At 39.6% G+C, this 15,882-nt stretch overlaps 1 protein-coding gene across 1 annotated transcript in view; it reads right to left on the reverse strand.

Moving 5' to 3' along the window:
• Nucleotides 1-12,775: 12,775 nt before the first annotated feature.
• MYO16 (myosin XVI) overlaps nt 12,776-15,882 on the reverse strand; it is a 418,102-nt gene continuing 414,995 nt past the window's right edge. The window contains exon 34 of the mRNA XM_081084505.1: nt 12,776-14,149. Within this exon, the coding sequence (XP_080940631.1) occupies nt 13,922-14,149 (228 nt within the window). The 3' untranslated portion in view covers nt 12,776-13,921. The remainder of the gene's footprint in view (nt 14,150-15,882) is intronic.

Here is a 15,882-nt window from a genome sequence, read left to right on the forward strand (position 1 = left end):
CCAAGAATATCAGGGACTGATTGCATCAAAGAGCTAAGGTATTCCTTTTAGAATTACTACTTAGGAATTGATTTGCTTTTGTTTGTTTTGTGTCCACTCCCCTCCCCCCTCAGAAAAAATCTGGGAAATGATTATTACAGACAAATACAAAACAAAACAACTCCCCTAAAACACACACACACACACACACACACACACACACACACACCACAATAAATTAATTTGAATTCTGTCTAGTTTAATTTCTCTTTTAAGCCCTGGTGGCCAATTCAGCTCACTTGGTTGAGCATTTTTCCTGAGCAACAAAAGGTCACTGGTTCAATTCCTAGTCAGGGCACATACCCAGGTTGAGGGTTAGATCACCGGTCTCAGTTGGAGAGGCAACCAATCAATTTTTTTACTCTTTCCCTCCCCCTTCCTCTCTCTCTAAAATCAATAAAAACATTAAAAAAATAATTTCTATTATAATAATAATCCGTAGATTTAAAAATGTGCAATAGGATAGCAGTTTTGGGCCTTTTCAATTGTTGTGGTTTTAGGATCCTCCTAGATTTTATGAAAACTCAGACACTATTTCTTTAAATATTCACTTTATAGTTTTTGGCACAATTTTAGCTTTTAACATATCCTTTAGCACTATCAGAATTGTGGCTCCAACATGAAAGAGGTGTGCATTTCAGAATCTTTGTATTTATTTCTGAGTCCCCCACTTGGTCAAATTAGATGCTCTTTTCAATTTAATCATCTTTTAAAGCTTACTGGCAGTTTTTAGAAGATACCATTTTGATTTTGATAAGCTCTGGCACTCTGAATTCCTTGTGTTTCTTAGTCTTTTTCCTTGGGCTTGCCCGAGGCAAGGTCTAACAGTGTAAAATCATCAGGGGAAGGCTTTATTTCCAATTTACAATCATCTTTATTTTCATCATTCAAAAAGGAAGGCCATGTCTTGGGGATAAGTGTCAGCGCACACTTTGAAGATGATGGGATCATGTTTCTAGCACAGTTAATTCTTGAAGTCACTTTTCTGTTTTGTTTTGTTTTGTTTTTCAATTTATGTATATGTTCTTAAAAATTAACTATGTTACCTTGAATGGGTTTCATTCTTCTCTCTGATTAGAGACATGCCCTCTCTTTTGGCTTCTACCTTCACTTTTATATTTTCTGATTGGGACAAAATAACCTTTTGGCTATTCGAATTCAATTTTTCAAAAATGTCGATTTTCTTATTAGGATAAAATAATTACATTTTAGAACTATTGTTTAGGAAATTACTATACATCTTCTCACCTCCCTGTCTCCAGCTCCTGCACGCGTGAGCACACACGCACACACACACACACACAGCACGTGAGCTTGCACAGGCATATAATTACCAAGCCAGGACTAGAGCCTAGATTCCTATAGTTCCAGTCCAGTGCTCCTTCTGAATGAAGGGGTATCAGACTCCTCTACTCTGCACATCATAGTGACTGGCTTATTACTTTTATTTTTCCTCTGATAAAATAGAATAACAAATAGGATACTTTATTCTTCCTCTTTCTTTACCTCAGGCTGTCTGAAATCATCTTAAAAAAGCAAAAATTATGTATTCTTTTGCCATTTAAATATCCACAGATAAGTAACAAAGCAGTAACCCTAGAAAAAAATAGTGATAAGAGATGTTCACACAATTCACAAACTACTGTCACATGTAGCATCTCATTTAATAATCACCTTGTGTACAGTACATGTGAATATTAATCTTCTTTTATCATTCAGCATATTAAGGGTGATGACAATTGAATTTTTCATGTTCAAACACATATGAGAAGGCAATGTATTCTGACACCAACTTCTATATCAGCTAACTGGACTTCTTTCTTATTTTCCCTTTTCTTCTTTACTTTCATTCCTCTTCTTTAGTGCATTTTGAATTTTACCATCTTGTCATACATGAAAATAATCTATTCACTTTTAGTGTGATTTCATATGTATCTGGAAATGTTCTGGTATTTTTATTTTGTGCTTGTAATCTATCATGCTTCTTAGGTGTTTATTGGTGTTTTATTTCCTGCCTCTGTTATTTAGTTAGGTTCATTTTCTTTTTTACGTTTAAATTTTTCCTCTATTTGTTAGAAATGGAAGCAGTCTATATCCTTTTTCTAGTGTTTCTCTTATAATTTTAATATGAAGAGCCCCACGGGTGGTCGATGGGAGCCCTTTCAAGTCAGTTTCTGTTTTGTGTTGACATGGTAATTTCCTTGCATTCTGATCCCTCAAGTTTCCAGGCTCACCTCATAGTTTCTCTGCCCCACAGGTGAAGTCTGCCCTTTAGAAACCTAAATCTGTGTGCTAGGTGTACTTGCTGCTAGTAAGGTTTATCATTTCTAGGCCTTTTCAGTGGATAGGGCTGGGATTTTAAAAAATGTTTTAGTCTCTAACTCCCAAATCAAACCAGAAACCACAGAACTTTTTCTCACCTTTCTTCACTCTATATTTGGATCTCCTTTCTCCTATGGTTTTTCAACATTAGCATGTTAACTCCTTTGATCAATCTTACCATAAAAATAAAATATTTCAGAATTATTTTAATAATACTATGTTATCAATGGTTACTAGCTAAAGACCAATATTTTTGAAGTTCCTTTTGCTTTTGGACTATAGTACAGATGTACAGTTAAAGTCTCGTTCAAAAGTTACCTGAATTAATTCCGTTATTGTACATGTTTGATTAGTGTTTAAATATGCATCTTGGTTCATTTGTATCTGTTTACATTTAATCTTAGGGTTTAATTTTTATTATTTGGATTAAATTTTACTTTTTAATATGTAAAGAACTTAGATGTGTCAAAATTAATAAAAAGATACTCAGAGATTTATTATTCCCAATTCTACCTAGTCAAGCTCATTTCCACCAATCCCCTATAATATTTTATTAGGTTTGAATTTAACATATTCGTGTTTCTTTTTTTTCTGGCATAAAATATAGCATGCCACATGTGTTTTACAGTTTGCTTTTTTCCATTAAACAGTAAATGTTTGTAATCACTTCATATTAGTTTGTAGAGCACTTTCTCATTCCCTTTAAAAACAAATGCATTTTATTAACTTTTTAATAAGTTTTGAATGTTTACAAATTGGATAGGCGAGCAATTGTACTCTTTTCCGTTCTTAAACAGTAGTAAGAACAGCATGCTACTTCTTGGAGTGACCAGTTTTCTCTCTTCTCAGTGGATTCAACATTTCATGAGTCTTAGGTATACGTCTGGATAATTTTTGTTCTTTATCTAATTCAGTCACAATATGACTACATCTGCTTCACAGCTAAAATAGATAAAGTTTTCTTGAAGATAAAGAAGCTTCCTGACCTCCTGACTATGAGATAAAAATGACAAGACCCAAGTTGTTGTTTTCTAATTCTGTGATCTCTAACACAGATGAAAACAACCAAACATAATCTATAGCCATTGTATTTTCATTCCATGCTTGTCTAAGACAGCAGCTGTGCAGACCACCACAGCCTTTTCTTCATTTGGGCACTTTATTTTCCACAATTTCAGAAATAATTCCAGTATTTCCTTCATCACTGGATGCCATACACTACCAGTGTCCCAGCCTTTCATGCTAGCAGAATGTATGCTGCCTTCAAATCTAACCAGGTCAGATAACACATTTCAGATTCTTGTTTCCCTGAGAGTGTTGTCTGTAGTTAGCTCTGGTACCAATTACTGTGCAGAAGGAAGCTCAGGTGAAGAAAGAGCCAACTCTAGCTAGTTTCCCGCAGATTTTGCACAGGATAGGGAGTGGATTACATAATCTTTGGGACAGCTAAAGAATAGTCTCTAGATTGAGCATTGAAGATTTCTGTACTCCAAAACTGGGCTGCCAAGGGAGATGCAGAATTTGAGAAAATCAGGAAGGTGCTTACCGAATCAGAAACTTGCCAAGTTGGCAAGCTGTCCCTCAAATTTTACTGACTACATACTTAGGTCAATGTACTTCAGATTGCTCCAATGACTGTTTCTTTGGGCATAATTTCTTTCTCTTGTTGAAGTTATTGCCTTATCTTTTTCTCCAAAATTTTGTGACTCATGATTTTGCCTTGATCCTTTACCCTGAGGCCATTAGGTGTTCTGCTTTATTTGTTTGTGTTACCACCTTAGAGAGGGGTGACATAAGCAGCTGTGGTTTCCATGTGAGATTATTTTCATAGGGAGCTGGGAAGGATGAATGTACTATGTGGCAATGTTCCTTCTTAACTAGTCTGAGTGGCCCCAGAATCCCTGATACCTAGGCACTAACATTCACTCTAAATGAGCCTTCACATGCATTGATTCAATCCATTCTGCTTGGATGAATTCATCCATTACCAAGTAGTAGGGAGCTGCATTCTGTGGGCCAAAGATGACAGAGTCTGAGGAATACCAAGATCTCTTAAATCCTCACAGTTAGTAGGAATGATAGAAATTATAATACCTCGGCAGGTGCTATGCTTAAGGTATATGCAGAGGGCTTTGAGCACTGGAAAGGCAGCGTCATTGAGGAGAGTACAGTACATCTAAATTCCCTTCCCACTTCCTGGGATTGTGGCATTCTAAATGGCAATGCACTCTTCTCACCTTATACCTGCCAATCTATGCTTCAAAATAAATAGTATTTTAAAAAGAGTTCCATCGCTTTTTAAATTAAGTTTTTCTTCAGATTTTCCTAATACTCTGCACTTGACAACATTGCTTTTTAAATAGTTTTATGTGGGGTTAGTTGTCTAACTTCTTTTCTCTCCACTAAATTATAACTTCCTAGAAGCAGGAATTGTGTCTGTTGGAACAAGACCACATATTCAATGCCAAATATGCAGAGGAGGAGCTTTAGAATTATGGGCCAAGTAGACTATGGTCATTCGTATGAAGAATAATGCAACAATTAAAAGTAATAATATAAGAATCAACTCTGTGTTTCACATACTCACAACTGTAAGCCTACTTTTGCCCCACCCTGTATGTGTTTATTTTGAATGAGTGAACTTGCTTTGTTTCACACATAAAACAAAGGCATCTTCACAGAGAAAATTTCACTGGGCTTCTCTGTGAATTTGGCACCAAATTATGTCGTATTTCCTAGTTGAAAAGTGCAAGAAGAAGGCATCAATTAACTCAGTCTTATTCTCATGCTCATGACTCATCAAGATGAGAGTACCATTAGACCTCTTTTCCACTGCTCTCTCTTCGCCCTCCTCACCTGGCTGAAGTGGGAAACAGGAATCTCAGCCCTTTGTTAGCTCTACCAACCGCAAGCAGGTGCATGGACAGCCACACAGAAGAGGGAGGGGGACACTACTCAGCACACATGACTGTCAGTGCCCAGCACTTCTCATCAAATGAGTTATGCAATTCAGGGTTTTGAGGGAGCAAACATTTTTGCACCAGTGCTCTTGTAAGACTGTTAAGAAGATAGGATGAAAGAGGACATAGGTAAGGGTAAAATTAAAAATAATAATAATGATGGAAATAAGAAAGTATTCCAGAAGTAAACATTGGTCTGATATTTGGAAGGGTGGTTTTAAATGTTGAAATACTTGTCACAGTGATTTATTTCCTGGTGGTATCCTTCTCAGGGTAAAAGATTCCACTGTTTTCTTATTTAGATATGATACTGAAAGCATAGACCACATGTCAATTAAATTAATCAAGAGCAAATTTGTTTTTGCTTTACTTAACCTGGTTTTAATGGCCTGACAGGAACCATGGGAATACTTAATCTTGATTAAGAGATGGAACTTCAAATCAATTCAGTGTTAGTTATAACTTAAAAACTCACAAACAAATTTTAGACAGAATCTTTGAAGCAGGAATAGTTACAAATGAAAATATCAGTATGACTTGAAACTAGCATAAAGCAATTTAAATTGAAATACTGAGATTTTGCTAATAACCAGAAACTAGTGGCATATAAGTTATATCTGTAAAAATTATAAACTATAAGAGTGTCACAACCCCAACACTCAGACTAAAAGTACAAGCACAGGGAGACAGAAAACAGTATAGAAATTCTCCTGAAAAAAACAAGCAACTTTGAATGTGTTTTTTCATTATTGACCCTCATTGAAGCCAGACTTAAAGTGTATACACTAGTAGAGAGAAACGAAAAGATTGGGTGGATATTTTTCCCTAAAAAGACATTTGGAATTGGGTGATTTTCCCTGGCCAGTGGTCGGAATGTCATCCCATATACCAAAGGTTGCAGGTTCGATTCCCAGTCAGGGCACATACCCAGGTTGCAGGTCCGATCCCCGGTCGGGATGCTTGCAGGAAGCAGCCTACCAATGTTTCTCTTCCTCCCTCACCCTTTCTCTCTCTATATAAAGTCAATGGAAACATGTCCTTGGATGAGGAATTAAGAAAAAAAAAGAAAGAAAGAAAGAAAAGAATTGGGTGCCTCCTGTGAGAGCAGAGAAAGTGAGAGTTAAGGGTTTCCTGGTCTAATGCAGATTACAACTCTCAGCACTCAGTTTTTACCCAGGGGAAACCTATTGGTGACATCATTGCCAAGTGAGTATAGAAGATGGTTTGAAACATGTGAGTCATGGTTTCTTTAGTTTCAGAATGATAAAAATGCAGAAACCCTTTGCGGTGGGTGGGGAAGATGTACACTGCAATTAAGAGCAGACTCTTAGAGGTGATGTAATTAGGGTAAGGCTTGTCTTAGTTACTGGAGACTTATGGAACGTTGAAGGATATATGTTATAATTTTGCATATATTTGTTACAGGATTTTATATTGCAACTCTTTCTGCCTCAGTTTCCACTAAAACCCCAGGATGACAGTGACTGGGACAGTACAGTGAATGTTAGACCCTCTTTATAACATACACAGACTTTTCAAAGGGAAGGAAGGAAAACTTGTTTCCTGTCTCTTGGGCCCCTCAGAGAGATTAAAGATAGGAAAAGGGGCCAGAGAGAGAATGAGGAAAGATTGATGAAAGATTTCTGTGGCCACACATGAAATCCCATCTTTAGGGAGGGTTGTGGGATGTGTGCTAGCTTTCCGTTTTGGGTTTAGTGGGAGGGGCTTCATGAGGACCCCCAAGAGCATGGGGAAATGATTTTATGCAGTGGAGAGACTCAGAGAGCCAGTATCTTACATAGACCTAATGGGACTCAGGCTCAGAGTGTGACACCCCTGGAGAAACCTTCAAAACTGGAGTTTGCTGCCTTTGGGGGTGGAGCCAAAGAGTGTTCCTGCACTGAGCTCAGCCCGCCCTGCTGGAGCCAGTGCTAGATGGAGGTGCTCCCAACACCCAACGTGGGCCACATGGAAAGAGCCAGCATGGGCATGTCCAGAGCAGTGCTGCTCAAATTTTCACATTAGCTGCTAGTCTTGGAAAAATGCAGACTCTGATTCAGCAGGTCTGGGAATGGGGCTCCCAGGTGATGTCATTGGTGCTGGTCACTAGACCATACTTTAAGGGGCCAAGAGCACTGTCTTATGGGGTCTCCTACAGAGATTAGGGAGAAGTAGGGGGAAGCGAGGCATTCCTCCTGCTGATGTCCGTGGGCTCCAGAGAGATTACCAGCAGCAGTGGGAGTAGAGATGCATCCATCTGCCCAGGCCTTGGTGAGAGAGAAGACCTGCAGGAGATCCCCAAATAATTCTACATCTCCCAAGAGAGAAAGGCAGATTTGCTCCATTTCCAGGCCCAGAAGGGGAGCCACCAGGCAAGTGAGAACTCTCCCATCTCTCCTCTCTTCCCCATCCATCCTCCTTCCATGAACTTCTGGGTCCAGCCAGGGAAGACTTATCATGGGACATTAGGGGAAAGGTAGGCAGGTGGTTTATGGACACAGGGAGGGTCTACATCTATGGTTGGTGGAAGGTGAGTAGCCTAGGCAACTTCTATTGCAGAAAAAAATATAAAGTAGATTTTAGATATTTATACTATGAGTTCTCCACCTCACATAGTGTGACAGATACTAGTTAGTTGTTTGCCAAATAATTCCCCTTCTCTCCTGGTCATAGAGTAGGGCCATTTTCCCAACTTGCCTTCCAGTTGAGTCAATTTCACATCTGCGTTCTGACCAATAGGATGTGAGCAGAAGCCACATAAGCCACTTGCAGGCAGGTTATGACTCCCCTGTGTTCCACTCTGCTCTAATCCCTTTCTACTGGCTAAATGAGAAGCCCTTTGAAGACTAAGAGGAGGTTAGAGACATGAGATGGAAGAACCTTTGGTCTCTGGCTAACTGTTTGGGTCAACATGTGTAGGACTATAACTTAAGGGAGCAAATGCAAATACAGATCCATTGTGTTAAGCCATAGATTCTGTAGTTTGTAAAGCAGCCTATTTGAGTAATAAACATTTTCTTTAGACTTTAGAGGTGGACACTTACTTAAGACAAATTATTTGTCAGAGTAAAACTGGGAAATATAGCAACTTGTAACTTTTATCAGGTTTTGTTGTCGTTGTTGTTGTTGTTGTTGTTGTTGTTGTGCTTGAGTCAGTGTGGGCAAACTTGGACTTCTGAATGCTCTGGGAACCAAGTATTTCACTTTTGCCTTTTCATCTGGGGCTAGTAATCATAATGAGATGACGTCATGTCAAATTATCTACTTCCCTAGCCTAGACAACCTTTCCTGGTGGAGACCACTACTACGTGAATTTCTCTTCTGTTAGGGAACTTTCCTTGCTTTTTTAAAAATATGGAATGTTATCCTTTTATAACAGCTTTTAATCCCAAGGGAATGACAACAGTCTTCTAATTGCAAATTTTAATGAAGAACTATTTCCCCTACAATGCACATGTATGCACAACCTATCGAAATAGAAAAGCTTCCAAAAAGTTACTGTTATAATTTTAAAAAAATATTTTATGTAACAATGTCGACGAACAATAATAGGGACTCTGTTAGGTGGACCTACTCTTTCTGTTGTAACACAAGGACCAGTTTCATTGAATTATGGTTAATAGATCCCCCAAAATAGGCCCAGTAAGAAAACCTCTCTTCAGAATGTGACAGAATTTATACACTTTTCAACCGATTGTTTTAGATCATGGACCTCCAGCCCCTTTGTTTGCTGAAATATTAAGAGATCAAAACCTCAGAAAACCTCAGATTGAATTTGGTTTTATTCCACTTTTCTTTAGAGCTTTGATCTCCCCCTAGGAATTTATCAATAGTTTCATTCTCTTTCATTTTCTTTAGACTTTAGAAACTAAGTGGTGACATCAGGAAAATGTCATCTGGGTAAGCTCACAGCCTTCCTTTGAAGCAGCACATGTTCCCTGGGGCTATAGGAAAAGGCAAGCTAGCAGATATACCAGGATGTCTGTGGATAACTCATTCAAAGGATAAAAGAGACACATTCGATGCATTCCTCTTATAAAACAACAATTGAAATGAATGCATAGATTTTTTCACCTTTAATATTTTCTCATGAGAAGACATCAAGATTTTCTTCTGCCATTGTAACATGTTAAACTAAATAAAGCTTGTATTATATTGTGCTGATGTCAAAGGAAACACAAATGATATTTTAGGTATAGACGTTTTTTTAACCTGAAAAGTGATCTGAGAAATTAGAACAAGTGATAAAGATATATTATGGGCATCTAATAAGACTGACCCTTTGAAAAAGTCATCTTTAAAGTTTTACAAAGCACCTGGATTTTAGAGAAACTTACTGAAACCATCATAATGGAACATCCCAGGGGTTTGCAGTACTTAGGTAAAGTAAAAAACTACAAAGGTAATTCTTTCCCCTCTGTAACTCAGCATGCTACAACCCTTTGCTATATGGGTATCTTTGTAACTCACATGAGTAGAAGATTGTAGTAGAACTTCTTTGATAAAGTCATTGTTTATGAATAAGATGTAAAGGAAGTAGTATGGAGGTGGAGAACATAGTCTTACTTTTTTGAAAATAGTGCTGTTTGGGGAAAATATGAGCATTCTAGAGAATTTACCATTGCACAATAAATAGAAATATAATTGCTTGACTCTTCATTACATGGATTTTTATATTCAGCTAAAAACAATTTGAAAAATGTAATAAAATTACATGAAACTTTTACTTGGAACTCAGTTGGGTCCCCCCCTGTTCCCCCTGCCTCCCCAGTTAATTTAAGAAGCTTTTTGTGGAAAATTTTCTGATGAAAATTAAAACAAATCCTATTAATTTCTAACTAAAGATACATATATAAAAGTTAGAAAATAAATTAGCCATGTAGAGTAATAACCAGTAGATGAAATGTATCCCATTTTCAAATGTTATTATATAATAACCTCATGACCTTTATTGTGATATGAGTTGAGTTTGATGTCTGGCTGGAAATTGGCAGCACTAGAATTTTGACAGAAATGTATCCATCCTTTTAAACTGTGGAATTCAAAATACACTTTTTGTCTAAGTTGTTTAATGCTCATATGTGAAGTTCACTTGCAAATCTAAGATTTTAATTGGTTGTTGCTTTTATTGGGTAGATTTATGTAAGCATAATTCTACTAAAGTAGATACCACTATTAAGAAAAGTAATGATATATTTTTCCACCCTAGAAAATACATTTTAAATCATTTTAATCCACTACAAACATTTTGATAGTTTTTAGAGACCCCTCATAAAGCATTTTTTTAAAAAAAGCAATTGGGCAGTGTTTGAACATAGGGTAATAATTCATGCTAATTATATTGCTAAACATAAGGTCTTAGGCCTAATAATATATCATAATTCATACCATATGGTCTAATAGTAATTCAAATACATTAAATATATAGCAAATATACATAATTGTCAAAATCTGGCTTATGTGGAATAACATTCAGTGCTTTATTATCCATAATAGTACCTTTGTTTATTTTCTTGACAATGTTTTAATCATTAAATAATGATTCTGAGTGTGCCTTTAATACACACACAGACTTGGATTTTATCTCATACTGTCATGGCTATTGATGCTTTTGAGTCTTTGCTGATTTTTCTGTCATGTACGTAGAACAGGTACAATCAGACAGTTCTACTAAAGTAGTGGTATCTACTTTAGTAGAATTATGCTTACATAAATCTACCTAATAAAAGCAACAACCAATTAAAATCTTAGATTTGCAAGTGAACTTCACGTATGAGCATTAAACAACTTAGACAAAAAGTAGTTATTAACACGCACTGAAGTCTTCCTCCACTGAGGAGAAAACAAACACCTACACACAGAAGACCTTACTGACTTAGGAGATCATGCTTTAGAAAATGTTCAAAGGGTTTGCCCTTTAGCTCCAGGAGGTCAACAAGTGTTAGAGGAGGCAAGTGATTACTGGACAGAGTAAATATTTACTATTTCATGATGCTCATGGGACCTCTAGTAGGCGATTGTCAGGTTCAGCTCATGATGATACAAGCTCCAAACTGTGATCATGTCAATAGGAATAGCAAGTGTCCTTTGGATCCTCAGTGCTTGGGACTCCTTACTTCATGTAAGCTTTCCCTACATTACTCTGCCATCAGTTTTACACAATGTTGTAGCCCCCTAAAGTCATTTAAATTTGAAGTTTTAAACATGTATTTCAATATAATCAGTAGCAAACTCATTAAAATGTCATGGACTTTGGCACCAGAATGATGAGGGTTTACATTCTGACAGCCTACTTCAAGCTCTGAGCTTCAATTTCAGGATGATGATTCACAGGTGATAATAATGACCATGGAGTCATATGTCAGTATTAGAAATAATATAGAAGAGTCACGTCAAGTGCTCAGTACACATTTGAAACAAGTTTTCACAAGGTGTAATGCCTGAGAAGTTCACTGTTCATTCTGGTCTAATATACTGTGAGTGTTGGGGAAGGGCATCCAATTCAAACTTGAATTCAACCAAGGTTATTACGTGCCTACCATGTGCAGTGCATGGCCAAGGAAGCTGTGTATTAATTAAGGAAAGTTGGCTTCTTCTTTTGCTTAGTGGCTGAGGTTAGGAAGTCATATGCCAGGGAAGTAGAGGAGGAAGAGGCAGGGTGTGGGGCTTGGTAGTTGGCTGGAGCTTTGGAGAATGCCTCCCTGTTATTGTTGGATGGTGCAGTTATTTGCCAGTTAGCCATGTATTAACTATGCTTTTTATATTACTGTATTCTGATGCTTTGATATCTGGGCCTAGGTCTTCATGGAGATATTGTCCCTTCCAGGGCTAGCCAAATTCTGGAGAGAGTAAACAACTCCAACCAACCCAGAGCCCACACCTCAACCACATCTCTTATTGGCCTGTCCCACTTCAGGCCACACCCCTGCCTAGGACCGGGTACCAAAGAGCCAGGTTCAGTCTCTGCACCCCAGGGCCTGCTGAAATGATTCAAATTCCTCCACTCCATGCCTGCATACTCTGCCTCACACATTCCTCCCCACAAAACCACAAAAAAAGCTTCAAGAGTGAGAGTTCCCTCACTCCCTCTGCCTCCTGACCAATCCCAGTGCTTCTCCCTGTGGCCTCCCCTGAGCTTGGAGTGGGATTTGTATCAACAAACTGTCATCTCCTGACCTGTTTGTCTATTATTACTCCTAAACAATGAACATGTTATTTCTAAAACAGACATATGCCTGCATAAGAATTCTATCTAAATACTCATAAAGCTTCATTTGAAAACAAACTCCTAGAGCCTGAAGCTTGCAAAAATGTTGTGAGAAGAACATCAGAAGGGCGCTGGAAAAATGAGATGACTTAATTGCCCCTATGGCTCTGATCAGGAATCGGAAGCATTCTTTGTGGAAGATAACAAGAAGATAACAACAGCAGCAAATAAATAAAACCACAGAAGAACAGAGTCGTACCCTTTTATTGGCACAGTAACTTTTCAAAGGCTGGTATGAATAGAGAGTCCGAGTAGCCAGACACAATGGTCTGATGCCACCGCTTGGAACTTCCCGACAGCCTGCAGAAGCACATCAACAAACAGGCAGTTGCAGTACAGGAGGGTGAGGATATACAGCAGGTGAGCCATGCAGAGGAGCTTGGAGAGGACAATTGACTTGTGATGCAGCATTGCTGCTGGAACCAGTAAATCTCCACGTGCTTATTTGCACGGTGCAGACCTTTCAATGGGCATGGCCCTTTCCTCCCAACAGCTATGAAGTTGAAGCCATACCCGCAGACTGACACAAAATGTCCTGTAACCTATACTGAAGTCAGGAGATGAGATTTAACTGAAGAACTCACAATCCGCATATCCAGAAATACAGGCCACAGGAAGGAACTGCCTCCTAATCAATGAGTGAAATATAAAACATGGGACTTGGTCCATATAGATATGCAGGGCAAAGCTAAAACAACAGCAGAGTCCCCAGATTCTTAGATACTTTAGGTAAAAAAAATGGTATGCAAAAGAAAAAAATCTAGAAATAATTTTTAAAAATCTGTATTTTGAAGAAAGGGAGCACCACCAATTACATAAAGTTATAAAACACAGTAAGAAACATGTATATCATTTTCAGGTTTGTAATTCCGATAAAACACAAATGCCTACAAAGAAATAAAAACACATGTCTGGTAGGGTATATTGTATTAAAACAATTGGAGTACGAGAAACATGTAGTCAGACTATATAAGAACAAGTGTATAGTGTGCATGAATCCCTCCTCTCCTCCACCCCTCTTTCCTCTCTCACCTCATCCGTATCTTTTTATGGCCTTTCACTTGCTACATGGAAGTAGCATGGCCCTATCACCATGGAGCCTGGAAATTGGAGTGTATCCCCATGGAATGGGTAAGAAAACACACACACACACACACACACACACACACACACAGTCACACACACACACACACGGAATCTCAGGTATTTAACTTCCGTGTTCTGTGCTTTTCTGTGTAAATGCGTGGAGAGAGCACCCAGCAGTATCAGAGGCAGCCTTCTGTGGATGCTGCCTGGAATCACTGGGCAGTTTTATGCTGTGAGCTGGATCACATCACATGGTAGTGTCCCAGAACTGGGAAGGCAGCTTGCTGCAGGGGGCCCCTGCAGGCTTCTTCAGGAGCGTGGGCTTCTTGCATGGAGGTGGAGGAGGCACTCTGGGCTCAGAGTGCTGCAGAATCTGCTGCCAGTCTTCTCCTTCCTCACAGAGCTTTCGCCTCCAGTCCAGGAGCTCCTGCAGGGCCACACTTTCATTCTCTGAGAGCCTCAGCTGATGGATAACCTGTGGGAGGAAAAAGGGGGAAGAGGAACACCAAATATGTATTGAGAATGAGCGAGATATATAATAGCAACACCTGGTTGTCACAGGGCTGGACCAGGGTCAAAAGAGGCATCATTCATTCCCTATAAAACCCCCAGCACTCAGCAAATAGCATCCAACTGGGTCGGCTGTGAGCCGCTGAATTCAGAAGAATGGGGGGAAAAATCAGTGGAACACTGATAGGTGCACTGGTTGACAAGCGATACAAGAAAGACTTAACTGTCTGTTTGCACTCTATTATTACTTACGCTAGAGGCCCGGTGCACGACATTCATGCATTGGGGGGCCGGGCAGTGGTTCCTCAGCCCTGTCTGCACCCTCTCACAGTCACGAACCCCTTGGGGGATGTCTGCCTGCCTGCTTAGACCACTCCCCGCTGTCAGGTGGACATACCCTGAGGGGTCCTTAGCACTGTTGTGGAGGCGGGGGAGGCTCCTGCCACCGCTGCTGCGTTCGCCAGCTGTGAGCCCTGCTTCTGGCTGAGCAGTGCTCCCCCTGTAGGAGAGCACTGACCACAAGGGGGCAACTCCTGTATTGAGCATCTGCCCTCTGGTGGTCAGTGAGCATCATAGCGACCAGTTGTTCTGTCTTTTGGTTGATTTGCATATTAGCCTTTTATTATACAGGATTCTTATAACACCTTGTACTTTCTCTTCATTTAACTTATTACAATTATAATTCTGTGTGATGTTCTTGGATTTCTCTAGGTTCGCCTCATTCTAGAATCCACTCAGTCTATGCACAGTTACTAGTCAATATCTTTTAAGGTAATGTGACACCTCTTACTCAAGAGGGCCCATTCATGGTCAATGTTAAGAGAGGATCACACTAATGTAGAAACTGGTTCCAACAGTTAGGTGTGGTGAGGGACAGCCACTAAAACATCAAACAAGCTCAGTGGAGGCAGGTAGTCATGCTTGAGAACATCTGCAACCCCACTGGTGTGTCATGCAGGCGCTATTTTGTGTCAGTGACTTCAAGCTATGATCTAAACTACCAGCTGTGTGCTCTCTCAGACCTTGAGGCCGCAGAGGTGGGAATTTTAGGGGCCTTTGCAGAAGACGTTAGGAGGTCATAGAAGCCAGGAGGTCAAACCCATATCAAAATGTGCAGTTGTGGCAGCTACTTCCCCTCGTTTTCTTCGGGCATCTGAAGAGAGATGCCCTGGAGGCAAAGCTTACCCCTGAGCTGGGGCACTTCAGGACAACCATGCTGCATGGATTGCCACGGGCTCCCTCTTCTGCCAGCAGCCAGTAATCCATAACAGCTAGATATTGCAGAAACAGGTTTTTGTTTTGTTTTGTTTTGTTTTTCCTGTCAGTTCTAAAGTGAGTACGCTGGTTTAACAGAATGAGACTCGAGTCATAAACAATCCATGAGAATGGGAACATTGGGAGCATTTAGAGGAAAGGAGATGGCGCATCCCACCTCCAACTGGCTACTTTGTGCCAGTGCCACCTCCATCCTCTTCATCAAGACAAAAGAGGGTAGAACAAAGCAGGACACAGACGGTTTCCTCTCCTGTGACAACAGGCACTTGAAAGAAGCACAGACAGTCCTTGTTCCAGGACAATTCTAAAACCAGCTCCTCCACCTGGCTGCCCGAGCCTATTGTTTGCCCAGGAGAAAGATTTTAAAGCCCAGAATCAAGCTGATGGGCAGAACATTGAGACACGCTGTTAAAACACAGAAGC

The sequence above is a fragment of the Myotis nattereri genome (assembly GCF_964212035.1).
Source record: "Myotis nattereri genome assembly, chromosome: 2".
Lineage (NCBI taxonomy): Eukaryota > Metazoa > Chordata > Mammalia > Chiroptera > Vespertilionidae > Myotis > Myotis nattereri.